The 27,752-nt window shown below is 57.9% G+C and overlaps 3 protein-coding genes across 5 annotated transcripts in view; 1 reads left to right on the top strand and 2 right to left on the bottom strand.

Moving 5' to 3' along the window:
• The window catches only part of MAPK8IP2 (mitogen-activated protein kinase 8 interacting protein 2), a 39,911-nt gene extending 34,219 nt beyond the window's left edge, over positions 1-5,692 (bottom strand). Inside the window, 1 exon segment of the mRNA XM_087969023.1 lies at positions 5,251-5,692. Coding sequence (XP_087825149.1) covers positions 5,251-5,315 — 65 coding nt within the window. The 5' untranslated portion in view covers positions 5,316-5,692.
• Positions 5,693-7,093: 1,401 nt separating this feature from the next.
• LOC148130303 (uncharacterized) lies at positions 7,094-16,383 on the bottom strand. Of its 3 annotated transcripts, none has more exons than XM_087969037.1 (5): positions 16,147-16,383; positions 15,204-15,359; positions 10,824-10,925; positions 9,406-9,531; positions 7,094-7,860 (listed from the first exon to the last, which is right to left on the bottom strand). In XM_087969037.1, exons 2-5 carry the CDS (start codon positions 15,357-15,359, stop codon positions 7,717-7,719), a joined length of 528 nt encoding a protein of 175 aa, XP_087825163.1. In that variant the 5' UTR covers positions 16,147-16,383; the 3' UTR covers positions 7,094-7,716. The 3 variants fall into 3 exon arrangements, with proteins under 3 accessions (XP_087825163.1, XP_087825161.1, XP_087825162.1); XM_087969035.1 differs by lacking the exon at positions 16,147-16,383 and adding an exon at positions 16,073-16,091; XM_087969036.1 differs by lacking the exon at positions 9,406-9,531 and having other exon boundaries at positions 16,073-16,383.
• Positions 16,384-16,444: 61 nt separating this feature from the next.
• Positions 16,445-27,712, top strand: CHKB (choline kinase beta). Its single transcript, XM_087969027.1, is given in 14 exon segments — positions 16,445-16,589; positions 16,592-16,622; positions 17,588-17,696; positions 18,442-18,555; positions 19,523-19,656; positions 19,736-19,840; positions 20,041-20,057; positions 20,060-20,098; positions 20,204-20,291; positions 24,275-24,383; positions 25,828-25,871; positions 25,873-25,932; positions 26,150-26,231; positions 26,437-27,712. Coding segments are annotated over 14 exon segments (1,134 nt in total). The 3' UTR covers positions 26,494-27,712.
• The last annotated feature ends 40 nt before the right edge of the window (positions 27,713-27,752 follow it).

The raw sequence follows: 27,752 nt of genomic DNA on the forward strand, positions 1-27,752 counted from the left end.
GTGCACTTTTGTGTTGTGGTCTGCACATCACCGCAATTGCAAAGGACACAGAAGCCACTGAGATGCTAAGCATCCCCTTGGAAGAAGCCCAATGACTCCTCCCCACCCCTCATCAGCCCAAGGAATTGCGAGCCTCGTTTGGGTTACAAACTGACCGGGCAAAGCCTGCGCCCGTTTCCTCCGGTTGGTAAACTTGACCTGTGCCCACCTGAGCAAGGAGTAAGCACTTAGCCTGCTGCCCCCTGCCCAGCCTTTATGGTCATTGTACATCATGGAGACAATGAAATTGGTGTAGCCTCTACTGGTGCAATCATAGCAGAAACACAATCCAACATGCATCATATAGAGCAGGGGTCTCTTCAACTCCCAGAAGTCCGCCAGGCTTCAAGTTGCCAAGGTTGGAGACCCCACAGCAGGAACTGGGAGGGGGATCTTGGAGTCTTAGTGGACAACCAGCTAAATGGGAGCCAGCTGTGTGCAGCCACCGCCAAAAAAGCCCATGCAATCCTAAGCTGCATTAACAGAGGGATACAGTCAAGATCAAGGGAGGTACTAATACCACTCTATAAAGCCTTAGTAAGACCACACCGAGAGTCCTGCATCCAGTTTTGGTCACCACATTATAAAAAAGATGTTGAGACTCTAGAAAAAGTACAGAGAAGAGCAACCAGGATGATGAGGGGACTGGAGGCTAAAACATACAACGAACGGTTGCAGGAACTGGGCCTGGCTGGTCTAGGGAAGAGAAGGACCAGGGGAGACAGGAGAGCAGCCTTCCAATATTTGAGGGGCTGCCACAGGGAGAAGGGGTCAAGCTATTCTCCAAAGCACCCAAAGGCCAGACAAGGAATAATGGATGGAAGCTGAACAAGGAGAGATTCAACCTGGAAATAAGGAGAAACTTTCTGACAGGGAGAACAATCAACTCATGGAACAGAAGTTGCCCTCGGAAGTTGTGAGAGCTTCATCACTGGAGGCTTTCAAGAAGAGATTGGACTGGCATCTGTCAGAAATGGTGTAGGGTCTCCCGCTTGGGTGGGGGCTTGGACTAGATGCCCTCTAAAGTCGCTTCCAATTCTGATTATCTGTATCTATCTAAGTTGCCAGGTTGAGAATTGGTATAGAGAATGATCCCTATACAAGCAATTGGTGGGGGGGAACCCAAGTCATACGTTTCCATATGTACATGGAGGGGCTGTGATTGTGTTTAGAATTGGGTAGAAGCAGCACCCGAGGGAGTGGGGCTCTCCCCTTGGTGGGACCTCCCGAAGGAGCCCAAAGGGGAGCCCCACCTTTCCCCTCCTTCTGCACAGAATTGCACTCCCCGGCCTGAGAAAGAGCCCTTCCCGGCTGCCCAGTGCAATCCGCAGGTGCTTTTGGGACAGGTGAGAGAAGCAAGGTTTATCCTTGAAGGTTTCCTGCTAAAGCCAGATTCATGCAGCACGTTTGACCCCAAATCTGGGTCCTCTGAATGCGGTTGCTGTGAAACCTGCAGGCCCCAAATCCCTAAACCGGAGGCCCAAGCCCACAACCTCCAAGCCACAGTTCCTGCTTCAATCACAAATCCCTCCCTCCTGTTCCCTTGCTCTCTTCTGAATAGCCAGGGAACGACGCCACCCTGCCCACCCTGCAGCGTCCTCAAGGTTTTGGCTGCGCAAACAGCCCTGGAGCCCCCCAAGAGAGAAGGCCAGATCCTGCTCAGGAAGGAACGGCTCCGACCAGCAGCTCCTCCCTCGGTGAAGCCAAGACAATCCTGAGGAGGAGCTGGTTGAGGGAAGCCGCCATTCAAAACAACAGAATCACAGAGTTGGAAGGGACCCTGGAGATCTACTAGTCCAACCCCCCCTGCTCAAGCGGGGCACCTGGAATCAATCCAGACAAATGGTTGTCCCGTCTCTTCTCAGAAACCTCCCTCCTGCGTTCCAGGTTGCTTCGCTCCTTGGCGAGTTTCCATCTGCTCTTCCTTGTCCTGCCGCCTTCGGGGCCTTTGGAGACTAAGTTGAAGGGCCTCTTCTCCTTTGGGGCAGCCCCTCATGTCACCCCTAATCCCAACATGGGAGGGGGGCTCCTGGCTGAGGCCCCTCCTGGTAGCTCCCCATCCTGCTTTTAAACTCAGCCGAGACCAAGCTGGAGCCGGCCTGACTCGGTTTCTGCGCGTGTTCACCTATCACCCTTCCAAGCAAACAGCTCCAGTGGCCGCATCCTCACAGCAGCATCACCAGGTGGCTGGAAGACGTGCTGGCTGCAGCTGCATTGTCCCTAGAGTTGTCTTTCACACACCGCCCGTTCAGCATTTCGCAGCTCGAGCGGATGTGCTTACACAAAACACAACTTAGTTAAGTGTGTTGTGGGAATCCAACCTGGATTGACACCTTAGAGCAGAGGGCTCCAAACTTAGCAACTTTAAGACTTGTGGACTTCAACTCCCAGAATTCCCCAGCCAGCTTTGCTTAAAGTTTGAAAGTCTTAAAGTTGCCAAGTTTGGGGAGCCCTGCCTTAGAGAGAGAGGTGCACATCGCAAGCAAAGGAGACAACCCCAGAGGTTGGGGTACATTCAGACAGGAGCCTGCCTCCTGTTATGCCACCGTGGCCAATGACTTCGAGGAAAACATATAGTGGCCCCAGCTGATTGGTTGGTTGATTGAACGAATGAAAAGACGGCCACTCAACTGACCAGCAACTTGCAAGCAGGCAAGGCAATAAAACCACCACAGCACCCAGGTAGATAAAAATGCAAAATTTCACCATCCCGGTAACTTCACAGTTTGCCCTGCTGGAAAAGCCAGGTTTTTCAAAGTCTTCCTAAAGGGCAGAAGGATCAAGGTGATGTTCCAAAGGGCAGGGATCCACTTGGGATCTACCAGGGATCTAGCAATGCCTCTCTCCTTCCTGCTCCTGAGCAGCTCCTGGCAGAGAAAGTCCTTGGCCTTCCTGGTTGCCCACTTAATGGGTCAAGCACAACACGCAGAGAAGACGGACAAAAGGCTGCTATTGACACGGTCCCTTCACTATCTATCTATCTATCTATCTATCTATCTATCTATCTATCTATCTATCTATATTAAGAATATAGATAGATAGATACACACACACACACACACACACACACACACACATGCATGTATGCATCCTATACAGGCCACGGCTGATCAGGTTATGTCTTTTCAGCTCTCCCAGCTGAATCTCCCTTAAGTGCCCACTGATGGTCATGGCCAGAGCCATTATCTACTCACACCGTCCCCCCCCCAAGAGAAAAAGGTCAAAGACAACCCAAACCTCCTCCCACCTTGTGGCACCCAATTCTGTTTCATCAGAACCATGGAACCCACCCCCTCAACTGTATTCCTGCCTCCAAAATGCACACGTACACACACTCTTGGCCGCCTCCAGGTGCCTGGGGACCGCCAGTTGGCCAAGGCACGTGCCCTGCGAGTTAAGGAGGCCGGGAAGTGCCATGCCAGCCACATACTGGGAGGGGCGCAGTGGGGTTGCTCAGCCCAGGCCCCGCTACTTCCCAAAGATCTGCTGAAGGGCCCCCCCCCCGCCATCCTGGCCTTCATCTCATCCCCCTCCCCACACCTCTCCCTTTGTGCCAAAGCAGATCTCCAGGATCCCTGCTCATCCAGAAGGGATCCCAGGAGGCGCAAAGGAGAGCTGGATTCCCCTGACGATATTCCTGCCCTTTCCATGGATCCATTTAATTGATTTCTGCCCAGCTTTCCCCCAGAAGCCGAAGATGGCCTGCGGGTGGGTCTCCCTTGCTTTTATTCCACCCCCGGGGCAGCGGAGAAAGAGGCCGTTTGGGGGGCTGGGGGGGCTTGAGCCTGGCTCCTCGGTTGCTCCCAGGCCTCCCCAGCGCTTCAACCGCTAGCCGTGCCTGGTTCTCGGCACCTCGGTTCCCCTGCAGCCCCGTCTCTGGGTGAGGGCCACCCGTCCCCCAAGGGCCTCTCTGGTCTCCAGGGTGCGCCTGGGGGAACCCAAAAACGGGTCTTGGCTGGGCTGATCCAGCCAGGGGCTTTGGGTGCCCTCCCAGCCCCTGGGATCCACCCTTGGGCCCTCCCTGCCCAAACAGGCCCCACGTCTCCCCACAACAGACTTCCGGCTGCCAAGGACAGCCCTTCTCTGGGGTCCTTGCCCCCAAATAAGAACCTCGGTGCCTAGAAGGAGCCCCCAGGAGCAGCTCTGGCTCACGAGGGAGGCCTCAGGCCTGCATCCGGTGCCCCTGGGGGTCCCCAAGGAAAATGCCTCCCCAGCTTGGAAGACCAGAAGGCCAAACGGAAAAGGAGGCCCTTCCCCAATCCATGGGCGACGCCCCAAAGCCCCTCTTTGGTTTCCAGGAGGGAGCCCCACAAGCCCCAGAGTGGCTGGGGGTCCCAAGGGGGGCCGAGGGCTCTGCTGCTCATCGGGGAGAGCACAGCTCAGAGGCCGCTCTGGCTCCCTGCCAGACTGAGCCTGCCAAGGGGAGAAAGGAGAAGGTGGGGACGGCCACAGTACAGCTGACTACGGCCTCTCAGGGCCAGCAGGCCTACCCACCCCCGCAAGGAAGGCTCAGCGCTTGGCCGGGGCCCCTCAAAGGAGGGTCAAGGTAGGAGGCCCCCACCCCAGGCCCAAGCTCGGCTGGGAGGGGGAGGAGCGCAGGGCACCCAAGCAAGAGCGGAGGGGGCTGCCGCGGGTGGAGTCCTGCTCCTCCGAGGCCGCTCCAGAGCCTCCGAATCGGGGGCAAGTTCTCCATGGAAGGGAGGTGGAGGGGACCCGGTTGTACGACGACGAAGCGGCACCCCCAAAGCCGCAAAATGCCTCCGCCGCTGCGGCCTCCAGGCGGGGGGAGAAGCGGCTTCGCTCTTTTTCTGGGCCGAGCGCCGCCTCCCCCACCCCCGACGGCAAGGGAGGCAGGGAGGGTCCCCGGGGAGCGGTCACGCGGGCGGCCCGAGCGGGCCTCTTGGAAGGGCAGGCAGGGAGCGGGCGGCGACCCCCTTGGGTGTCGGGAGGAGGGACCCCCGGGGGCAGACGGGGCGCCCACGGCCCAGTTGTGGCGCGAGGCCGGCGGGGGCCAGGCCCAGCTTCTCCGGAGGAGCCGCCCAACGCTCAGCCAGCGGAACCTTCTCGGCCGCCGCTCCTGGCCCAGCTTCTCCGCCCGGGTTGCGGACGTGCCCGGGAGCCTCCCGGAGCCGCAGCGGCCAGCATCGCCCCCTCTGCGCACCCCTCCCCGGCCTTCGAGGCTGCCTTCGGGCGGCGGCGGCGGCGCCTTACCTGCAGCTGGGCGGCGAGAGCGAGTGGAAGGTGGAGAGCGAGAACATTTCCGCCCGATCCGCCATCTTCTCCGGGCGCCGCGCAACGCCAGCCGAGCGAGCCGAGCCGAGGCAAGCGAGAGGCGAGACGCCGCGAGCGAGGCGAGGGGCGGCGAGGCCGGGGCGGTCGGGCGGCGGCGGCGGCGGCGGCGGCGGGTCTTCACTGCGGATGCTGCCCGCAGAGGCTGGCAAGAGCCGCAGCTGCCATGGCGCTTCCTCCGGCCGGGCCCCGGGAAACAGCGCGGGGGTCTGCGCCTGCCTGGCTGCGGCGCGGGGGGAGCGGGCGGCGCAGCCAATACCCACCAGGCCGTCGTGCTCCGGCGCGGCTCGGCGGGAGGCGGGGAGGGGAGGCGGAGGAGGGGCGAGGCCGAGCGAGGCTCCACAGCGCCCCCTCCCCACTGCGGATGCGCGGCGCGACACCTCCAGCCTAGCGGGTCGGGGGAGGCGGAGGCGGCGGGGAATGTCCCAGCCCGGCGCCAAAACAAAGCGGGCGCCCAATGCCAGGGCCGGGCGCCCGGTTGCAGAGCGAGGGCGCGGCGGGCGGGGAGCGGACAGGCCGGACTGCGCGGGGGCGGCGGCGCGGGCTGCAGAGCCGGCGGCTTGCGGGGCGGGGAGCTGTCCGCGCCGCTGGTGCTGAAGGGCGGCCGCGAGGCGCTGTCCCTGGGCCGGGCGCTGGGGGGCTGCATGGGGGCGCCTGGCAGCACGGCAAGAAGCCTTTGCCAGCGCCGTTCTCCTGCGGAGCCTGCAAGCGGGGAAAGCTCCCACCGGTGAGGGGAGGAGGAGACGGGGCCACGACAGGCCCTGGCGACCTCTGCCTGGTGAGGGGCCAGACGTCTCCCAGACGCAGCCCGGAAAAATCCGGGCTCAGGAGGCAGCCTCCCTCCCTCCCCAGGGAGCCAATTAAAGAAACTCCCATTAAAGTTAGGCCTCCTGGTCCTGGGACTTCCCCACTAGGCCCTGGTCCCCAGCCCAGACTTCCCGTTGTTAAGGCTGCCCGCCAGCCACCCACCCAGGGCAATGCACTGGCCCCGGATGCTGCCTTCCCAGGGAACCTGGGCCAAGAGAAGGGAAGCCTTCTGCAGGCTGGTGCCACCCAGAGAGCACAGCCAGCCACTCTGAAGTCCAAAGTGGGCATCTGGAGGGCAGAAGGTTGTGGCGGCTTCTCTAAGGGGGGGGCAGCAGTTCATGCCCCAGAAGGCCTCTCCTTTGCCCCGTTTCTGCAGCAGGTGCCATACTGACCTAGACTGAAAGAACGCCCAGGCCTGGTATTAAGACTGGCCATGTTGGCTGTGGGTGATGACAACTCAGCACTTTGGGACTGGCGTGCCAGGCGGGGGTCACAGATTCACAGTTAGCACACACGTGTCTTGAGAACAGCTCAGTCAGCATCCAAGCAGCTGCAGCTTCCTCCAAGCAGAAAGGCCCACAACCCTCCATGCCATGAAGAGAGGCAGGTGGTGGCCCTCCCCAGGACCAACTATCCAGCGAGTGGGGGCGGGGGGATCGTTGGCAGATGGATGTATTTATTGGTACCTCAACAGAGTTCACTGTTTCAAACGATGGTTTTTTAACGTTTTTATTTTGTTCACCAGCCACTTTGGCAGTTGGAAAATCCATGCAATGGTTTGATAAACCAACTTATCAAGCAGACCCACAGCCTCCCCCCCTTTCCTTGTAATTGTCTAGACCAGGGGTGTCCAACCTTGGCAACTTTAAGACTTGTGGACTTCAACTCCCAGAATTCCTCAGCCAGCAAAGCTGGCTGAGGAATTCTGGGAGTTGAAGTCCACAAGTCTTAAAGTTGCCAAGGTTGGACACCCCTGGTCTAGGGTGTCATGAGATGATGATCCAACACATTGTGGAACCTTGGAAAGCATGAAGGAGGCGCCTCTTGCTTCCGCTTCCCTGTTCCCATCCATCCTCCATGCAGCCAGCCCCAGATCCGCCTCCTCCTCCTCCTCCTCCTGTGGGGGTCAGCGGCTGTTCAGCCAAGTGTCACCTCCTCTTTGTCCACCCCACTGATTCCCCCACCCCACGGGTTTCACCAGGTGCCTCTCTGGCCCTGCTGCCTCACCTGTTGTGCGTTTTTATTCTATCTGGTCAACTCAAAAGGGAACAAACAGGCCTAACAAACCCTGCCTCTCATTTTCCCCACAACAACCCTGTGAGGTGGGTTATGACAGTCACCCCAAGTTCCGATGCATCACAGTGGATATTTAAACAGGTCTTAAAGTTGAGAAAGGTTGGACATCCCTGTTCTGGGCCAAGGCACATTTTGATTTGAGATGATTTTGGGCAGCCTTCAGGAACAAAACCTCCTGCTCCCCTCCGCATCCCAGGCACCTTATGCGGCTCCTCTCCGCATCCCAGGCACCTTATTCCCCCAAGCAGCAAGGTGACCCCCCCCCCGCAAGACGTCCTCCAGCCATCACAGGGGGGGCTCTCCACCTGCCAGCAGAAGATCCAGGTAAGCCCCACCGACGAGATCTTTCTCCTCTATGCCTAATTTGCTCATCAGTTGCCAGGCCACTGCCTCGCCTTCCTGGGGACTCTGTTGCTCCTCTAACACCACCTGCAAGGAGGGAGAGGACGATGGGATACGAGGTTCACAAACACGGCAAACCCCTCAACTCCAATGTGCAACAAGCTGCCCTGTTGGGGGGGGGGGAGAGAGAGAGAGAGACCGAGCGAGCGAGCGCCTGCTTCCTTCACTCGCCCTTTTCTCTGAAGCTGTTTATCACCTCCAGGCACCGTTTGCCTGTCTGGGAGATCACGTGGCCACCTGGTGAAGCTGTTTACCTGCCCCCTCCTGCCCAGGGGACGAAGGAGGAACCATCCAGGGAAACCTCCATGCCAGCTGTGGGGGCAGGGCAGGGAGGGGTGCAGGGCAAGGGCAGCTCCAGAGTTGGGGGGCTGGGAGGGATCTTGGGGGCCAGCTAGACCTACTTCCTGTTCACTGAATGATCTCCCAAGGACATTTTTGACTGATGGCTGTGCAAACCCCAGTCTGGGGGTCCCAGGGAAGGTGGGGGGGGCGGCCTAATGAGAAGCTGCTTCTCTCTTCATCACAACTATCAACCCCCTTAGTGAGGGCACCTTCTCTTCACGTGCAACTTCTTCCCACCTCCCATCTCTTACTTGGAGCCCTCCCCCATTTCGATCCTGCTGTCCGCAAACTGTGTGCTGGGGTGTTATTTACGCATGTTGTGTGGAATTGCACCATTTTGGGGGCTGATCTTTGATCATAACAGTTTGGAAGTGGAATTGAACCAAGACTGGATATCCAGCAGGCAGGGAGAACCCGAAGAGCCTGCCTGCCTGTTGAGCGTTTGACCTCACCGTCCTGTCCTGGACGCCCAACAATCCCTGAGAACATCGGGGTCCCCACATCCCCCACCCCACCCCGGTCCCTGCACTGATCTCCCTGCGGCTACTAGATCACCTGCCTTTGTTCCTCTCCTCACTCAAGGCTGCTCCAGGTCTGGATTTCAGCTCCCCGGAGCAGATGCAGAGATCAGAACAGAATGACAGAATAAACAGTTGGAGGGGGACCTTGGAGGACTTCTAGTCCAATCCCTGCCCAGGCAGGAAACCCCCTCCCATTCCAGACCAATGGTTGTCCAGTCTCTTCTTCAAAACCCGCTTCTGGAGGCAAGCAGTTCCACTGGTTAATTGTTCTGACTGCCAGGAAATCCCTCCTCCGTCCCAGGTTGCCTCTCTCCTTGGGGAGTTTCCACCCAGGTTGCTTCTTGTCCTGCTGCCTTCAGGGGCTTTGGAGAGCAGCCTGGCCCCCTCCTCTTCTTTGGGGCAGCCCCCCAAATACCGGAATGCTGCTATCCTGTCTCCCCTGGTCCTTCTCTTCCCTAGACGAGCCAGGCCCAGTTCCTGCAACCGTTCTTTATATGTTTTAGCCTCCAGTCCCCTAATCCTCTTTCTTCCTCTTCTCTGAACTCTTTCTGGAGCCTCAAACATCTTTTTCTACAGTGTGGCAACCCAATCTGGATGCAGGATTCCCAGTGGGGTCTCCCCAAGGAAAGTGGACCCCAATAAAGTGGATCGACTCTTCCAAGCCCCACTGGATACACCGCACTTTCTGTCTCCCCGCGCAGCTCCTCACCTCCAGCTCCACAAAGCCACCCAGTCCTTCCACCTGGTCCACGTGGACACGGGTCTGGCCCACCATGTAAAGATGGCGCTCCTTCTTCACCACTCCTTGCTCTCCAAGCGCCTGGGACAGCGCTGCCTGTGCAGGGAACAGGGCAGGCAGAGACCAGCATGGCTTTACACCCATTTACCAACCAGTGTCCCAGCCCCAGCCCCTCGCTCCTTAAGAGACCCTCCAGGCCCCTTCACTCTCCTTCCCTGGATACGAAGCCCCAGGGATCCCGGGGAGCAGATGAGCTGCTAAGGTGAAGGGGCTTTTCCAAAAGGCAACTGGGCTTTCTTGCTTTTTTTTTCCTTGAAAAGGTTTCACTTCTCATCCCAGAAGCTTCTTCCGCTCTTCAGAACTTCTCCAGAACGGAAGAAGCTTCTTGGATGAGAAGTAAAACCTTTTCAAGGAAAAAAAAAAGCAAGAAAGTCCAGTTGCCTTTTGGAAAAGCCCCTTTGGGACAACCTTGACCTGGATGACGGAGACTCTCCGTGGACAGCGGGAGATGAGGAAGAGCCAGCCCTGGGGCCCAAGAGCAGCAGAGGGACATCTGAGGCACATCCCGGAAGCCCATGGATGGCCCTGGAGGAAAGGGGCCAGGCCAGACAAGTAGGACCTGCCCAGGCTGACCCAGCTCCCTTGGGCCATCACCTCCAGGAGGGAACTGGTACGGAGCCTCGCCCAGGATGACCTTCTGACCCGGCCTGGCCTGGCGATTGGGCCCTTCCAAGCTTGAGAGGGCTGCGGGCTGCCTCGTCGCACGTGGAACCAACTTGGCACAAGGTATCTTGGTGTCGACTGTGGGTATTGCCTGGCCTGGAAGAGCGGCCCCTCCCAGGCCTGCCAGGTCCAGCATCCTGCCCTCAAAGGCTGGGCAGGGGAGGGGACGAACGGGCAACAGCTGTGCGTGGACATGAAGGGAAACGGGGGGGACTGGAGACCCCCGGAACCAGGTTGTGCCAGGGGCACCAAGGCCTGAGGAAAAAAATGTGACTTGCCCCCCAAACTTCTCAGGGTTCTCAAAACATCCCGGACAGCCTCCGATTGGCGAAATGGTCTCAGGGGGAAGGAAGGAAGGGAACCTCTTTTGTATCTTTTCGCACAGGAAAACCTTGGATTCTAGCCTGACTTGACTGCAACCAACTTCCTTTAGTAAAAGGACCTTTTGCTTCAGTCTAAGGGAGTCAAGGGTCTTTCTTTCCTCGGGGACTCGGTTGGGGCCGGTCTGACAGCCTCAAACATTCACATGGATGCTGGAAGCAGAGACGGGTCCCGCCCCTCCCCCCTCCAGAGTGACCGCTCAGGGCCGCCCAAGGCCTTCAGCCCAGCCCCTCGGGGCCATTCCCACAGCCAGCAGCCCCTCCGGTCCACGAGGGAGACATTACCACGAGTCCTCCGGGGTCATCGGTGGGAGAGATGGTGAAACGAGAGAGCTTAGGGCCTGTTGAGTTCGGCCGGTCATAAAACACCAGCTGCCCATGGCCGTCCTGCAAAGAAAACTGGGGTCAACAGTCCACCTGGTAACAGGCTCAGGATCAGACCAAACCTACAGAGCAAAATAAGAAAATTAACCTTTTTTTTTTCTGAAATACAACCCTGCCCGGCTGTAATTCGAGGCTGAGCAGGAGCCTCCTGCCGCCTCTTGGTCTTGAGGAGCAGCTGGAGGGCAGCGGATTGCAGAAGGCTTCTGTCGGACCTGTCCTTGAATCACTGTTTTATTTTAAGATCAAGATAACCTTTATTGTCCTTTATCTACATTTATTATTAATCTTATTTGACGCCCATCATTCCAGAGCAACTCTGGGCAGCTTAGAACATGAAAAGATTACAGTCGTCAAATATACTCACAAAATCCCAGCCAGAACATCCTAAAGCTGCGCTTGCTGGGAATGATAGGAGCTGAATGGCGGGGAAGCCGGCCTTATGGACACACAGGCGCCGTGGAGCCCGCCTGTTAAGGTCATATGTCATAAAACGGGCCAGTCACATGATCGATCTAATTTTATGACTTCTTTGCAGTGGTCATTATCACAAGTGAACCGTCATTAAGCGAGTGTCCATTGTAAAACATGGTCACATGACTGTAGGACCCTAAATGCAGCCTGGCTGCCCAGCCCCCTTGAAGGCAGAGCTTCGGTCCATCACACACGCACACACACACACACAACTCCAGAGTGGCAGCTGCTGGGGGTCCCCTGGGGGCTTCTCGAGCTGCTTGGCTGCTTAATGCTGAGCGTGAGGCTCCCAGCAGGCCAAAGGGGGAAGCGCCCGCCCACTGAAAGGAACCTGCTGGGATAACTTGTTTATTGTGGGAATCTCGTGGGCCTCTTGGGCTGACTTGTGATGAAGCCAAGAAGTGCCGGGATCGGATTTTACCCTAATTCAGAAGACCTTTCTTGAAAGATACATAAAAATGAAGCCAGAATTTGTTCCTCTTACGTTGGGAGGACAAACAGCTTGAAAGGAGATCTGGGTGACCGTGGATGTTTTATCTGCACAAAGAGGGAGAGACACATCAATTCCCAGATGCTCAGGGCGATTAGAGTTGGTGGAGAGGGAAAAATGGCCTCTTCTAATTAAAGAGAATAATTGGTCTAGCTCGATTTCCAACTGAGAACCCCTTCTGGCTGTTTGTACTTGAAAGCAAAAAAAAAAAAAAAGTGAAGCTCTAATTTTAGGTTTTGATGTTTAGAATAACTTTGTTATAGAAATAATCTGAAATATTGAGAAATGTAAAGCAAAAGGTTGAGGTTGTAACTTATTTTCTTTTATGTACACTGACAGCATTTGCACCAAAATAAACTCCTTGTGTGTCCAATCATACTTGGCAGGGGTGGGATTCAAATTTTTTAACAACCGGTTCTGTGGGCGTGGCTTAGTTGGTGGGAGTGGCTTCTCATGACTGGGGATGCTGTAACAGTCGTAAGTGTGAAAAAGGGTCATAAGTCACTTTTTTCAGTGCCATGGTGACTTTGAAAGGTCACTCCACACAAGCAAAGTACCAGCAAAGGAGGGGGGAAAAACTCCAGAGAAGTTCCTGAGACAGGAAGTCTAGTCCTGCCAAGAATGTAATAAGGGGTAACAGAGAGGCAGTTTCTGTAAGCAACACCAGAATGTTTCCTTCCTGCCTTCCTTACAGGATTAGGCCAGTAATTTATTCAAACTGGTTCTCCCAACTGCTTAGAATGTTAACAACCGGTTCTAGCGAATAGGTGCGAACCTGTAGAATCCCAGCCGACATTTGGCCAATAAAAGAATTCTAAATTCTAAATTTGTATTCCACTGCACTGAAAAGAATTAGAAATTACTTTCTTTTTTCTTCTTTATTTTCTCTTACACTCCTTTCTTTTTAATTTTCTTAATTTTTGCTTCTATTTGCATTTTAACTCACAATAAACTCTAATAATAAACGAAACAAAGCTGAAGCCATTTGATGAGTAACTTCCCGAAAGTTGTGTCTTTTTGTTTTCATTATTTTCGAGAGTTGTCGATATAATGGACAAGTTTCACATAAAAGTGAGGGTTTTCTGATTCGGGAGCTGGAGCTGTGGTTATCATTCAGTTGGGTCTGACTGTTTGTGATCCCATGGACCTCAGCACGCCAGCGCCCCCCCTCCCCCCACTCCAGAGTTTGCCCAAATTCCGTTCATTGCCTCGATGTCCCCGTCTAGCCGTCTCCTCCTTCTGCCGTCCCCTGCACTTTTGGCCCTCCATCTTCCGCAGCATCGGGGTCTCTTCCAAGGAGTCTCTCTTCTCATGGGGTGGCCAAAGTCTTGGAGCTTCAGCTTCAGACTCCGTCCTTCCAAAGGATCGACTGGTTTGATCTCGAGAGGGGCTCTCCAGAGGCTTCTCCAACGCCAAGTCAGTTCCCAAATTCCAGGAAATGGCGTCTTTAGCAAAGCAAGGAGCACCTGATGGGTCTGGGAGTCCCTTGCAGGTGGCCCCAACTGGCCTGGGGGGGGTGGGGGTGTTTCTCAGCTTTGGAAAAGCTTTGGCACCTTCAGCCAGTCTCCCACCTTCTGAGCCCCCACAAAACCCGTGGAGCCATTTCTGTGCAGCTCAGGCAAAATATCCCCATCCTGGAGCCTTCTGGGGGCCTTTGAAGATCAGCCAGCAGATCCTGGCATCCAGGGCTGCCGGCTGGAAAAAAACCTTTGACCTGAGTGCCCCCCCAAAAAAAAATCTGTTTCTTTCAGAACTGGTATCCCAGAGCTCCAAGGGAGGTTGGGCTGGCCTGCCCCTCCCGTCCACCTCTGGCAGAGAAGGGGAGGGCCCTAGGGACCCCGGCTTACCCTAGGCACATCTTATCGATGACCCTGACCATCAAGAGGGCCGAAGAGGGAGCTGGTGCTCAGAACGATGGCCTGGCAAGCTGCCTCTCTGCCCACGAGGCCTTGGACCTCTGCCCTCCCTGGCGGGGGGGACACAGCCCACTGGAAGGAGGCCGGCTTGGACTAATGGATCCCGTGAGTGACAGGAGCCCCTCCGGATGCTGTGGGGCGCCTCTTCCCCCAAAACCTGGCCGTTATTTCCTAAGAGGCCTGGGGGAGAGCGGGGGACACTGAGCAAGAACTGGAGTCTCGAGATCCCTGGGGGAACAGAAAAGGGAAAGAGGCTGAGCAGGAGAAGGTAATTCGAAGGGAGAGGAGGGGCTTTTTTTTGAACCCAGGTCAACCAAGTCTGAGTAAGGAGGCTGGGAAGAAGAGGAAGAGGAGGAAGAGGAGGAAGAAGAGGAGAGCCTCCCAACCTTGCAAGAACCAGCAGGAAAGAAAAGAGAACACAGCTGGTCCTCGACTTATAACCAAAACTGAGCCCAAAATTTCTGTTACTAACCAAGATATTAGGTGAATTTTGCCCCGCGTTATAACCTTCCTTGCCACAGTTGTTAAGTGAATCACTGCAGTTAAGTGAATCTGGCCTCCCCATTGACTTTGCTTGTCAGAAGGTCCTAAAAGTGCATCACGTCACCCTGGGACACTGCAGCCGTCATAAATGGGAGTCAATGGCCAAGCGTCTGAATTTTGATCGGCTGATGTGGTCACAGCCATCAACCATTTTTGTCCCAGTGCCGTTGTAACTTTGAGTGGTCACTAATCAAACTGTTGTAAGTCTGAGGACTTCCCGTAAAGGAAAGAGGGAAACTGGCCCAAAGAACGGAATTGCCGCGAACAATCCCTGCGGATGCCGCCACTTCTCAAACGGAGGAAACTCCCCCCAATTGGGTCACTAAAACCAAATAAAAGCACTGGGATTGGCGCCTGGAATCAAGCTGATTTTTGTGACAAGCCTGTCACTCCAATCCCCCAGGAGGAACATCCCTGAGCGGCAGCAGCAGCAGCAGCAGCAGAAAAAGGAGAAATAAAATGGGCCTGGAAAACAGGGGGAGATTAGTTTGTATTTGGGGGGTTGTTTTGCCTGCCTGGAAAAGTTAAGGATGAAGTTATCCTCAGAGGAGGGGAGGCGGGGGGGATCTATCCCACTAAGCCAGAGGTCCTCAAACTTGGCAGCTTTGAGACTTGTGGACTTCAACTCCCAGCATTCCTCCTCCTCCTCCAGTCATGTTAGCTCAGGAATTCTGGGAGTGGAACTGCACAAGCCTTCAAGCTGCCAAGTTTGGGGACTCCTGCCCTAAGCTGTATGGAGAAAGAAGGTCCCGATAGAGGAACTGCCACTTACTGGGTCCACCCTGGATGGAGAGCCGGAGAGGGGCAAACGGGGGAAGGAAACCGAGCCCCTCCCCAACCCCACTTGGCTGGGTTACTCACTCTGAAGTCGCGAACCTTCAGCCGTCCGTGGGGGACACGAAAGAAGGTGTCTGTCTGAAGGACGAGAGAGCCGGGGGATCCGCTCAGCTGCTCCACCCGGCTAATCAGCAGGGCCAGATCCTGCACCCGGGCCTTGATCTCCACATTGGCCGGCATCTACAAGACACCCAGAGATCAGGGGAAGCCAACGGGGGGGTTCCTGGTGCTCTCTGAGCTGAGTGGTTCCCTTGCAGGCGTTTCATGACCCAACTAGGGAACAGCTCCAGTGCCAGGAGGGAGGGGGGCTTCCTCTCTGTTTACATACTAGTGGCTCATCCTTTTGGGGTTGGCAGGAGCGTTTCCTTCCTGTTGGTTCCTCCATTAGCCTGTTGTCTGATTGCGTGTTTGAGTTCTTGATTGGGGTATAAACAGAGACCAACCCCTCTCTAGCCCTGATAATGTTACCTAGCAGGGCCATGAAGCGCCTGCCAGGAAACCACCCAGCTCAGAGCACCAGGGACCCTGCAGCTCAACCCTCAGCTACAAATATTCTCTTCTCTTGAAGTGGAGGATCTTCGGGGGAAATTCCCCTCCAAGGAGCTCAGCCCATCCCCACACGCCCCCACCCCCACCGCGCAGCTTCTGGCCAGCGCCTGTCCGCCCTTGTCGGGGCCGAGCAGACTCGCGGGGGACCCAAGCGGGCTCTGAGCCCGGTACAGCAGGGGGACCGGCCCGGATCTTTCTTCGGGGGGGGGCTCTGCTTCTCCAACCCCCCGGCTGCCCCAGACACGAGCAGGTCTCAGCTGGCTCCACGCCCCCCGCAAAAGGCTCCCACGCAGGGGGCCCAACCGGAAGAGAAAGGCGAACAGAGCCGCCCTCCGGGGACGCACAACTGCTGTTCCGCATTCTCTTCGCCCGAGTGAGGGCGCGGGGCCGGCCAGGCCGCCTTTCCCAAGGAACTTACTCCCAGTTGCGGGTTTGAGTTGCGGCGCGTTCACACAACAGCCTCTACATGTGTCGCGACTTTCAGCTTGGCCGGGGTCTGCCGCTCCGGGATTGGCGCCGCGCCCAGCTACGTCACGCCCTCCGATTGGTCCCCTCCTCCTATTTGCCCCGCCCCTCATCCACCGGGCCCGAACCGCAGCTTGCCTTCCGGCCCCCGGCGCCGGCCCGGACCAATGGGAGCGCGAGGGAGGCGGGCGAGGGAGGCGGGCTCGGGGCCGGAGCCCGGGGGCGGGACGGCCATTGGTCGGTTGCTGGCGATGGAGGCGCCCGAGGGAGACGGGCCGAACGGAGACCGAGCCGCAACTCGCTCGCCCCGCGGCTGCCCGGCCGTCCCCGCGCCCACCCGCCTGCGCGCCTTCCTCTGGTGCCGGGAGTTCCTGGCCGGGGCCTGGCGCCGCCTGGCCGCCCCGAGCAGCTGGGCATCGTCCCCGTTAGGTGAGCCATGACGTCACCGCCCCGCCCTGCGCAGGCGCGCCGCCGCCGGGAGGGGAGGAGGAGAGCCGCGCCGTGGGGGGAGGCGCCCGCCGGGATGCCCTGGGATGGCGGGCGGGGGCGGGAGAAGCCCCGGTCCCTCCTGGCCGGGATCCCGCCGCAGCCCCTCGCCCAGCTGACCCCGGGGGTCTCGGCTCCCCGAGCCTGGCGGTGCGGAGGCTCCCAGGGCAGCAGCCCCCGCTGGCCCCAAGCGCTTGGGGCACCTCTCCCGCGGCGACCCCCGGCCCAGGCGGCTCATCCAGGCGCTCATTGCGGGGACCCCGTTCCACCGCGGCTGGCTGGGGATTCTGGGAGTTGGAGTCCGAAAGTCTTGGAAGTGGCCAAGGTGGGGGACCTCCCCCAAGGCTGCGGGCTCTGGGAGACACGCAACAGGCACGCACAATGGAACTCAGGTAGTCCTCGACTTACGATCACACTTCCCCCCAGGCTTCTGCTGCTAAGTGAAGCATTTGTTAAGGAGGTTCGCTCCATTTTATGACCTTCCTTGCCACCGCTGTGAAGGTGAACCCCGGCCGTTGTTCAAGTTAACAACTTGCTAAGTCCATCCAGCTCCCCACTGGCTGTGCTGGTCGGAAGGTCGCAAAAGGGGACCACGTGACCCCAGGACGCTGCGACCGTCATAAACAGGAGCCACTGGCCAAGCTGGTCTGGATTTGGGCCCCGTGGCCGAGGGGAAGCTGCAAAGCGTGGAAAACAGTTACCAGTGTGGTTGCAACTTCAGACGGTCACTAAGCGAACTGTAGTAGGTCGAGGACTACCTGTCAGGAGAGTTGGAAGGGGCCTCGGAGGTCTTCTAGTCCAGCCCCCTCGTTTGCGTCCCCTGGGAGAAGTCGGGGCTGCCTGCCTCTTTCCCGGGAGGGGAAGGAAAGGGGGCCTGTCCCACCTGCCTGCCTCTGCTTCCCCTGCAGTGGCGGCCTGAGCAACCTGCTGTACAAGTGCTCCCTGCCGGACCACATCCCGAGTGTCCAGGAGGAGCCCCGCCAAGTCCTGCTCCGCGTCTACGGCGTCATCCTGCAGGTGAGCTCCAGCCGGGCCTCCCAGAAGCCTCCCTTGCCTGCCTGCCTGCCCCCATGGCCCCAGGAGAGCCAGCCGGGCCTCACAGGCGGTCCTCGGCTTACAGCAGTCCCCTTAGTGACCGTCCAAAGTTACAACGGCCACCGAAAAGAGGGACTTGTGACAGTTGCAGCCTCCCCAGGGTCAAGGGGTGCTGGCCAGCTGACTCACATTTATGACGGTGGCTGTGTCCCGGGGTCACGTGATCCCCTTTTATGGCCTTCTGACGAGCGAAGTCCAGAGGGAAGCTGGATTCACTTAACGACTGCAGTGGTTCACCTAACGACTCTGGCAAGAGGGTTCGTAAAATGGGACAAAACTCGTTGAACAAGTTTCTCCCTGAGCACCATAAATGTTGGGCTTGAGTTTGGTCGTAAGTCGAGAACTGCCTGTACTGAAGGAAGTGGACGGGGCCGCCCTGGCTGTGCCAGGAGGGGTTGCAGGCCTCCCCCTCCTCCTCCCCTCCCCCTCCGGATGCATCTCCCTCCCTCCCTGCCAGCTGATCAGCCGCAGCAGCGACCCTGGGCTCCCCTTGCTGGGGAAGAGCCGAAGCCGCCACTCCTGGGCCCTGGACTCCCCCAGGCTGCCCTCCGTGGGCTGATGACCGCTTGACCGGCCGACTGCAGGGCTGGGGATGCCCATGGCCCCGATCCCGCTGGCTTCCTGGGAGCAGCCCCTTCAGCCTCTCCCCCTCTCCTCCCTCCCACAGGGGGTGGACTCGCTGGTTCTGGAGAGCGTCATGTTTGCCATCCTGGCTGAGCGGGCGCTGGGACCACGGCTGTATGGCATCTTCCCGCAGGGCCGCCTGGAGGAATACATCCCGGTAGGTGGCTCTGCCCGCCCCTCCCTGGCAGGCAGGACAGGCTGAACCAGGCTTGGCACGGCCGCCCAATGCCTGCCCTCTCCTGGCCCACGGGGATCCTGACGGGGTTACTTCCTCCTCCGCCTCCTCCTCCTTTGCCTGGAATGGCACAGGGTCTCCTGCTTGAGAAGGGGGCTGGACTAGAGGACCTCTGAGGTCCCTTCCAACTCTCTTCTTCTGATTGCCAGAGTCCCATTTTAATGAATTGTGAAGAATTAAAGGGAGGGAGGGGACCCAGAATTCGGCTTCCGGTTAGTGCCGGTCCGTGCCTTAAGGCGCTCAGGCAACCACCCCCAGCGGAGGGGCAGGGCTGCCCTCACAAGCGCCCCGCAAGGTGTCCCCAGTGTTGCTGTGGGAGACCAGTGTGTGCACAGGTTCGAACTCGAGTCCAAACTGGAGACAGCGCTGCTTTGCCTATAATCTTGTTTGGTTGCTTTCTGTACCTTCTGACGCCAAGCAGCTCTGGGTGACTTTGAATTCCCAAAGGGACAAAACCCCAGAGAGCCGTCAAAGGGGCATAACGGAGCCAGGATCCTCGTCTGGGAACAGAGCAGCCAACCGCCTCCCTTCCCACCCTCCCCTCTCGACCCCCAAGAGGTGGGGAAACAGCCGGGCCTTCCGAGGCTGTAGGAGTCGGAGCGTGGGACCTTGGGTTGTGCCCCAGCCTCATTGTGGCTTTGTGCCTTGTGTGTGTGTGTGTGTGTGCGTGCGTGTGTCACGCGTCCTTCTCTCCTGGCTGTCTCCCTCCTGCTCTCTCCCAGCCGGGGGGCTTTGGGGGCTTATAAATCCACATGAGCTCAGGGTCTCCCAGAGCCCTTCGTGACCCCCTGCCACCTCTCCATCCGCTCCCCCCACGATTCTGGGCGCTCCACCCACCCCCCACCCCACCCGCGACGGCCACAGGGCTGCCCTCTGTCTCCTCCCGCAGAGCCGCCGCCTGGTGACGGAGGACCTGCCAGAGCCCAGCATCTCCGGGGAGATCGCGGTGAAGATGGCCCGCTTCCACGCCATGGAGATGCCCTTCAACAAGGAGCCCAAGTGGATGTTTGGGACCATGGAGCGGTGGGTCCCGGCCTCTCCCACCTGCCCTCCCCACTCCCGGGCAGCGGGAGCCTCCTTCACCCTCCTCTCTTCCTGGCAGGTACCTGAAGCAGATCTCGGAGCTCACCTTTCCCCAGGAGGCCCAGCAGCACAAGCTGAACCGGCTCAAGGCCTACGACCTGGAGGCCGAAATGCACAGCCTCAGGTGGGCAGGCGCCCTTCTCTTGCCCTGGCCTGGCTCCCTGCCAGCTTTGCAGCAGCCTCTAATCCCCCCACCTCCCCCGGGGTCAGGCAAGGGCTGCGGGTGGGGCAAGGTGGGCTCGGGGGCTGGGAGGCGCTGCTCTCCCCCCCGGCTCAAGGCAGCCCCCTCGTTTCGTGCTGACTCCCTCTCTCCCTCTTCCCCAGGACGCTTCTGGAGGCCACGCCGTCCCCGTGGTTTTCTGCCACAATGACGTGCAGGAAGGTGAGGGCGCCTGGCGGAGGCCCTGGGCAGCCACCTGGCAGAGGCCTGCGGGGGTCCCGGCTGGGCTGGCGGCCAAACCCCCTCGCCCCCTTTCTCCCCACGCAGGGAACATCCTCCTCCTGGCTGGCCGCCAGGCCTCCTCCACAGACCGGCTGATGCTCATCGACTTCGAGTACAGCAGCTACAACTACCGGTAGGCCGGCCGGCCGGCACAGCTGGGCAAGAGGGCAAGGAAGGACAGGCCAGCGCTGGTCCTGGTGCCGCTCATCAAGGCGGTTCATCAAGCCGTGGAAACTCCCAGCCTCCCCACGGCCAGACCAACCGGGGGCTGGCTCCCAAGGAGCAACCCTGTTAGTCCTCACCTTCCGACCACAGTTGGGCCCAAAGGCTTTTTTTTTGTGTGTGGATCAGCGAGACATTTCTTAAGTGAGTTTTGCCCCACTTTACGACCTTCCTTGCCACTGTTGTTAAGTGAATCCTTGCAGTTGTGAAGATAGTCGCACGGTTGTTAAGCGGATCTGGTTTCCCAAAGGAAGCCTTTGCTTGTCAGAAGGTCTCGAGGGGATCGATCACGTGACCCCCACGGGACACACAGCAGCCATCATAAGGACGAGTCAGTTGCCAAGCACCTGAATGTTGGTCACGTGACCAAAGTGGGGGAGGCTGCAGTGGCCGTAAGTGTGAAAACTTAAGTCCCTTTTTTCAGTTTTAACTTTGAGCAGCCACTAAAGAAGCTGCTGCAAGTCAGGGACCCCCCATCGTCCCATCGGCTCCTGCTGACCTCCTATGCGGCTGTCTTTCCCCCTCGGCCTTCCTTGGTTCATGGGAGTGAGCCCTTTCTGGAACGGGTGCGTCATATTGCGGTAGAAAGCAACCCAACGGTGCCGGGTTTGTGTAACATGCTCTGTCTCACACACACAACACACACAAATCCTGGGCAAAAAGACTAAAAATGAACCTGGCGTGTTGCTGCTCCGGCCGGCCTTTAGCTGGCCTGATTGAGGCTCCTGCAGGAACCCCGCCATTCTGTGAAACTGCCTGGGGGGGCTTGGTTTAGCCGGGGTGGGGGGGTGTTACAACTTTGGAAAAGTGGGTTCCAGGCATTCCTCGACTTACGACGATCATGGAGCCTGCCCATCACTGTCGGAAGTTGTGACAAATCAGAAAGCAGACTGGTTAGGGATCCAGCCCAAATCTACAATTTATTTTTGTGACGGTCATTAAGTGAATCCGTGGTTTGCAAAGGGCGCAGTAAATGCCGGGTTTGGGCAAAACTGCCATGAAATGCGGTCGGGTGACTGCGGGACACGGCAGGCTCAGCGCCCAAAGTTTGGTCATGGGACAGCCGAGGGAAGGGCAGCCACGGGAACTCGGAATCCGGCTGGTAAGTAGCCCCAAGGTTGGACCCTGAGCAATCGGTCGTAAGTCGAGGACTGACTTAGTAATATAAGGAGGTGTTTGGAGAAATACAGAGAAACGCTGAACAAATCCGGTGCTCCTCTTCCTCCTCCTCTTCCTCCTCCTGTTCTTCCTTCTCTTTCTCTTTGTTCTCTCCTCCTCCTCCTCCTGTTCTTCCTTCTCTTTCTCTTCGTTCTCTCCTCCCCTCCTCCTCCTCCTGTTCTTCCTTCTCTTTCTCTTCGTTTCTCTCCTCCTCCTCCTCCTCCTGTTCTTCCTTCTCTTTCTCTTCGTTCTCTCCTCCTCCTCCTGTTCTTCCTTCTCTTTCTCTTCGTTCTCTCCTCCTCCTCCTCCTGTTCTTCCTTCTCTTTCTCTTCGTTCTCTCCTCCTCCTCCTCCTGTTCTTCCTTCTCTTTCTCTTCGTTCTCTCCTCCTCCTCCTCCTCCTGTTCTTCCTTCTCTTTCTTCTTCTCTCTCCTCCTCCTCCTCCTCCTGTTCTTCCTTCTCTTTCTCTTCGTTCTCTCCTCCTCCTCCTCCTCCTGTTCTTCCTTCTTCTTTCTCTTCTTTCTCTCCTCCTCCTGTTCTTCCTTCTCTTTCTCTTCGTTCTCTCCTCCTCCTCCTCCTGTTCTTCCTTCTCTTTCTCTTCGTTCTCTCCTCCTCCTCCTCCTGTTCTTCCTTCTCTTTCTCTTCGTTCTCTCCTCCTCCTCCTCCTGTTCTTCCTTCTCTTTCTCTTCATTCTCTCCTCCTCCTCCTCCTGTTCTTCCTTCTCTTTCTCTTCGTTCTCTCCTCCTCCTCCTCCTCCTGTTCTTCCTTCTCTCCTTCTCTTCTTCTCTCTCTTCTCCTCCTCCTCCTGTTCTTCCTTCTCTTTCTCTTCGTTCTCTCCTCCTCCTCCTCCTGTTCTTCCTTCTCTTTCTCTTCGTTCTCTCCTCCTCCTCCTCCTGTTCTTCCTTCTCTTTCTCTTCGTTCTCTCTCCTCCTCCTCCTGTTCTTCCTTCTCTTTCTCTTGTTCTCTCCTCCTCCTCCTGTTCTTCCTTCTCTTTCTCTTCGTTCTCTCCTCCTCCTCCTCCTCCTGTTCTTCCTTCTCTTTCTCTTGTTCTCTCCTCCTCCTCTCCTGTTCTTCCTTCTCTTCTCTCTCGTTCTCTCCTCCTCCTCCTCCCTGTTCTTCCTTCTCTTTCTCTTCGTTCTTCCTTCTCTTTCTCTCTCCTCCTCCTCCTCCTGTTCTTCCTTCTCTTTCTCTCTCTCTCCTCCTCCTCCTCCTGTTCTTCCTTCTCTTTCTCTTCGTTCTCTCCTCCTCCTCCTCCTGTTCTTCCTTCTCTTTCTCTTCGTTCTCTCCTCCTCCTCCTCCTGTTCTTCCTTCTCTTTCTCTTCGTTCTCTCCTCTTCCTCCTCCTGTTCTTCCTTCTCTTTCTCTCCTCTCCTCCTCTGTTCTTCCTTCTCTTTCTCGTTCCTCCTCCTCCTCCTCCTGTTCTTCTCTTTCTCTCCTCCTCTCTCTCTTCTTCTCTCCTCCTCCTCCTCCTGTTCTTCCTTCTCTTTCTCTTGTTCTCTCCTCCTCCTCCTCCTGTTCTTCCTTCTCTTTCTCTTCGTTCTCTCCTCCTCCTCCTCCTGTTCTTCCTTCTCTTTCTCTTCGTTCTCTCCTCCTCCTCCTCCTCCTGTTCTTCCTTCTCTTTCTCTTCGTTCTCTCCTCCTCCTCCTCCCTCCTGTTCTTCCTTCTCTTTCTCTTCGTTCTCTCCTCCTCCTCCTCCTGTTCTTCCTTCTCTTTCTCTTCTTCTCTCTCCCTCCTCCGTTCTCCTTCTCTGTTCTTCCTTCCTCTTTCTCTTCTTTCTCTTCGTTCTCTCCTCCTCCTCCTCCTCCTGTTCTTCCTTCTCTTTCTCTTCGTTCTCTCCTCCTCCTCCTCCTCCTGTTCTTCCTTCTCTTTCTCTTCGTTCTCTCCTCCTCCTCCTCCTCCTGTTCTTCCTTCTCTTTCTCTTTGTTCTCTCCTCCTCCTCCTCCTCCTCCTGTTCTTCCTTCTCTTTCTCTTTGTTCTCTCCTCCTCCTCCTCCTGTTCTTCCTTCTCTTTCTCTTCTTCTCTCCTCCTCCTCCTCCTGTTCTTCCTTCTCTTTCTCTTTGTTCTCTCCTCCTCCTCCTCCTGTTCTTCCTTCTCTTTCTCTTTGTTCTCTCCTCCTCCTCCTCCTCCTGTTCTTCCTTCTCTTTCTCTTTGTTCTCTCCTCCTCCTCCTCCTGTTCTTCCTTCTCTTTCTCTTCGTTCTCTCCTCCTCCTCCTCCTCCTGTTCTTCCTTCTCTTTCTCTTCGTTCTCTCCTCCTCCTCCTGTTCTTCCTTCTCTTTCTCTTCCTCCTCCTCCTCCTGTTCTTCCTTCTTTCTCTTCGTTCTCTCCTCCTCCTCCTCCTGTTCTTCCTTCTCTCTCTTCTTCTCCTCCTCTTCCTGTTCTTCCTTCTCTTTCTCTTCATTCTCTCCTCCTCCTCCTCCTGTTCTTCCTTCTCTTTCTCTTTGTCTCTCCTCCTCCTCCTCCTGTTCTTCCTTCTCTTTCTCTTCGTTCTCTCCTCCTCCTCCTCCTCCTGTTCTTCCTTCTCTTTCTCTTCATTCTCTCCTCCTCCTCCTCCTCCTGTTCTTCCTTCTCTTTCTCTTTGTTCTCTCCTCCTCCTCCTCCTGTTCTTCCTTCTCTTTCTCTCCGTTCTCTCCTCCTCCTCCTCCTCCTGTTCTTCCTTCTCTTTCTCTTCATTCTCTCCTCCCTCCTCCTCCTCCTGTTCTTCCTTCTCTTTCTCTCCTCCTCCTCCTCCTCCTCCTGCAGGGGCTTCGACATTGCCAATCACTTCTGCGAGTGGGTCTACAGCTACGCCCACGACGAGTGGCCCTTCTACACAGCCAGCCCGGAGAACTACCCCAGCCGCGAGCAGCAGGTAATGGCCCTGGGGGAGGGGAGGGTCAGCAGGACGGGTGGCGAAGAGGCCTGGGCTGCCCTTCCCTGGCCTGGGGCCTTGTGGAGTCAAAGGCAGGGCCCAAACCCCCAGCCTCCGGCCTATTCCCCGTGCACCCTGGAGGAATAGCCGGAGGGACCCCCACGGCCTGAAGGATGCGGCCACACACAGGCAGGAGTCTCGGGGGGGTGGAAGCAGAGATGCTCCTTCCCTGCCCCTCCTGGCGTTTCTAGCCTCGGAGAAAGACGGTTGTCTTAGCGGCAAGAAACGCAACGCTTGCAGTTGCCGTGGGAGTCTTGAGGCAGCAGGCCGAGAAGTGGGGACTCCTGGGTTGCCTCAACTAGCCCCCATCCTCTCTACCTGTCTACCTGTCTTGCCAACCGGCTCCCCGTCCCTCCTGTGCTGGGAGGCCCTGCTTTGTGGGCAGCAGCCATGACCCTGGAAGGGGGGGGGACCGAGCTGGTGTCTGGGGAACCTTCGGAAACGGAGCCCTTTCCGACCCCGAGTCTCTCTGGCCAAGTGTGGAAGTTGGGCAAGAGAGCCCACAACTCGGCCTCTTGACTGGCCTTGCTTCCTTCTCTGGGAGCCTTACTTTAAATGCCACCGGGGGGGGGGTTCCCCTTGCTCTCCAGGACTGTGACCTGCCAACGGTCTGCTTGGCCCTTTCACAAAATCACAGGAGTTGGGTGGGGCCTGGGAGGTCTTCTAGTCCAACCCCCAGCTCAAGCAGGAGGCCCTGCATCACGTCAGAGGAATGGCTGTCCAGTCTCTCTTTAAAAGCCTCCCGTGATGGAGCCCCCATGATTTCGGAAGGCAGCCTGGCCCCCGGTTGATGGCCCTGACGGGTGGGAAACGTCTCCTTAGGCCCAGGCTGGTTCCCTCCCTGGTCAGTTTCCTTACGTTGCTTCTTGCCTGCCCTCGGGGGGCTTTGGGGAAGAGGCTGCCCCCCCCCCCTCCTCTTCGGGGCAGCCCTGCAGAGATCGTGTGGGCCCTGGTCCTTCTCTTCGTGAACCAGACCAGATCCTGCCCCTGCTCTTCCTAGGTTTTAGCCTGCAGGTCCTTTCGCCCTCTGGGTGGCTCTTCTCTGCACCCGACTGTGGTGGGATGTTGGCCGGTAGAGCCGATTGATGGACCAAACAAGCATCTTCCACAAAGGGGAATGCTGGAGGCTGCTCAGGAATCGCTAGGAGCCGGCGGGGGAAAGTCTTCGCCATGCCCAGACGGAAGCCGCCTCCTCCTCCTCCTCCTCCTCCTCCTTGAATCCCATGGGGGTCCCCCTCACCGGCCCTGGGTTATCTCCGCCCCGATTGTCCCAGGGGCCTCGGATGCTTTGCCTAGGAGTGGCGGGCAGGCAGGAGCCTCAGTTCCGAGGGACAGCCAGGGCAAACAGAAGGTGGCTGGCCTCACCTGTCTCCTCTCCCCTCAGCTGCACTTCATCCGGTGTTACCTGGAGGAGGCAGGTGGGAAGGCCGACCCCCTCGCCAGAGGAGCAGGACCGCCTGGAGGCCAAGATGCTTCTGGAGATCAGCCGGTCAGTCTTGGGGGGGTGGGGGTGGCCCTTCTTTGGGTTGGGGGTGGAGAGCTGTGGCCCTTTCCTTTAAGGGGGAGGTGGGGGGGCATTGCAAGGGGCTTCAGTCTGCCCCTCGTTCCCTTGGGAGATGATCCCGGTTAGGAAAAGCTGCCTCTGTGGGCCATGAACGGCAGAGGCCCTCCCCAGCTGACTCTTTCTCCCCCCACCCCCACCCCAGGTTCACCTTGGCCTCCCATTTCTTCTGGGGCCTCTGGTCCATCCTGCAGGCCAAGATCTCCACCATTGAGTTTGGCTACCTGGTGAGTGCCGAGGGCTGCCTCCCACTCACCCCCTGCAGGGCAGGGAAAGGCAGCCTCTGGGCCACTTCGATACGCCCTGGAGGGACCAAGGGGGCTGCCCCAAAGGATCTCAGGATGCTGGGCTGCCCCTCTTTCCCCGGGGCAAAGGGGGTCTGGTGGGGAAGGTGGGGGGCCCTTTGCCCAGCCCGTCATTCCCTCCTTCCAGGAATACGCCCAGGGCCGCTTTGAGGCCTACTTCCAGCAGAAGGCCCGGGGCGAGTGACCGCTGGCTGTCCGGCAGCCATAAACTGGCCTGACCAGAGCTGACATATCGCACAGCTGGAGCCGAAGGACCAAGACAGGCGGGGTGGCTGGTCAGCCCTCATGCAAGAGACGCTTCGGGGCCTTTGGAGGCCTGGATGGACTCGGCCAACCTGGTTTTGGGGGGCTCCCATGACGCCCTGCAGGGCGAGGGGTCGGCTGCAGCCTCCTCCTGGATCGGCTGGGGGCATTGGGGGTGGGGGGTCCATGCCTTCCTCGGGGGCAGCCCAGGTTGGCAGGCGGGAGGGGTATGGTGCACGGGGCCTCTCACGCCTGGGCTGCCTCGGGGCTCCGGGCTCCGTCCTCCCCTGCCCAGCGCCTGCATGGAACCGCTGGGCGAGGGCTGCCTTCCGGGTGGAGGCTCCGCCAGTGCAAGCGGACAGCCAGGCCACCTGTGACCTTCGCCCCTTTGTGTGGCTCTGGTTGCCCACACCTGACAGTATGATGCCCCCCCCCTCGCCCAGCTATGTCCCCACCCTCGGAGGGGGCCGCATTTCCCCGCTCCAGACTGGGGTACAGCTGGGGGGGGTTCCCTTCTGCCACTAGACGAGCCTTTGCGCTTTTCATCCTGTGCGCCAGTTGCACCCTCTGCCTTCCCTTCCGTCACTCACACCCTGGTCGCCTCACAGTCAGAGTACTGTCAGTGCCCTCTAAATGGGGCTGCCCTTGAAGACCAACCCAGCTGTGCTGCAGAGGCTCATGGGTACTCCTGTGTGCCCCTCGGTCGCCACTGGGAGGTGAGCTGTGCCAGCTGCCAGCCGGCGCCCAAGGGCTGGTTATTGCCTCCCAAACTCTGCAGGCCAGAGCTGGGGGGCCATTTCTGCAGGGGATACACGCCAAGTCCTTCCCCACCCCCACCCCATGAAGCGCTGCCACCCGGTGGGACTCGGGAAGCCTTGCTTCTCTCTTGGGGGGCCCCTCCCCTGCCTCGGGGGCGGGGGGCTCGGTTCCAGAAAGCATGGAAAACTTGGATTTGGTTCCCGTTTTGGGTCGCTGATCTTATTCTGGGCTAATAAATCAACGAGATGTCCAACATGGAGGACTCCGATGCCCCCCCGAGGTTTCCTGCTGTCCGTTTTCGGGGCAGCTCATCCCTGGAGCAGTGAGATACAGCCGTGGATGGATGCTTTGCACTCTCGGTCAGAATACGGCACAAAATAAAATACGCTCATTTGTAGAAAGCTGCATTTCAGCCTGAGTGTTTTATTTATGAATGGATAA

Source organism: Notechis scutatus, chromosome 6, assembly GCF_049901735.1.
Source record: "Notechis scutatus isolate UNSWTSFEM ecotype Mainland chromosome 6, rNotScu1.2, whole genome shotgun sequence".
Lineage (NCBI taxonomy): Eukaryota > Metazoa > Chordata > Lepidosauria > Squamata > Elapidae > Notechis > Notechis scutatus.

What these genes read in the sequence shown, in the direction of transcription:
- LOC148130303 (XM_087969036.1), bottom strand. Translation starts at nt 16,306, where the DNA reads ATGAGGGGCGGGGCAAATAGGAGGAGGGGACCAATCGGAGGGCGTGAC. An exon ending in GAGAATGCGGAACAGCAGTT is followed by an intron (nt 15,360 to 16,072) that starts GTGCGTCCCCGG and finishes GGTGTCTTGTAG; the next exon opens with ATGCCGGCCAATGTGGAGAT. An exon ending in TGAAGGTTCGCGACTTCAGA is followed by an intron (nt 10,926 to 15,203) that starts GTGAGTAACCCA and finishes TTTTCTTTGCAG; the next exon opens with GACGGCCATGGGCAGCTGGT.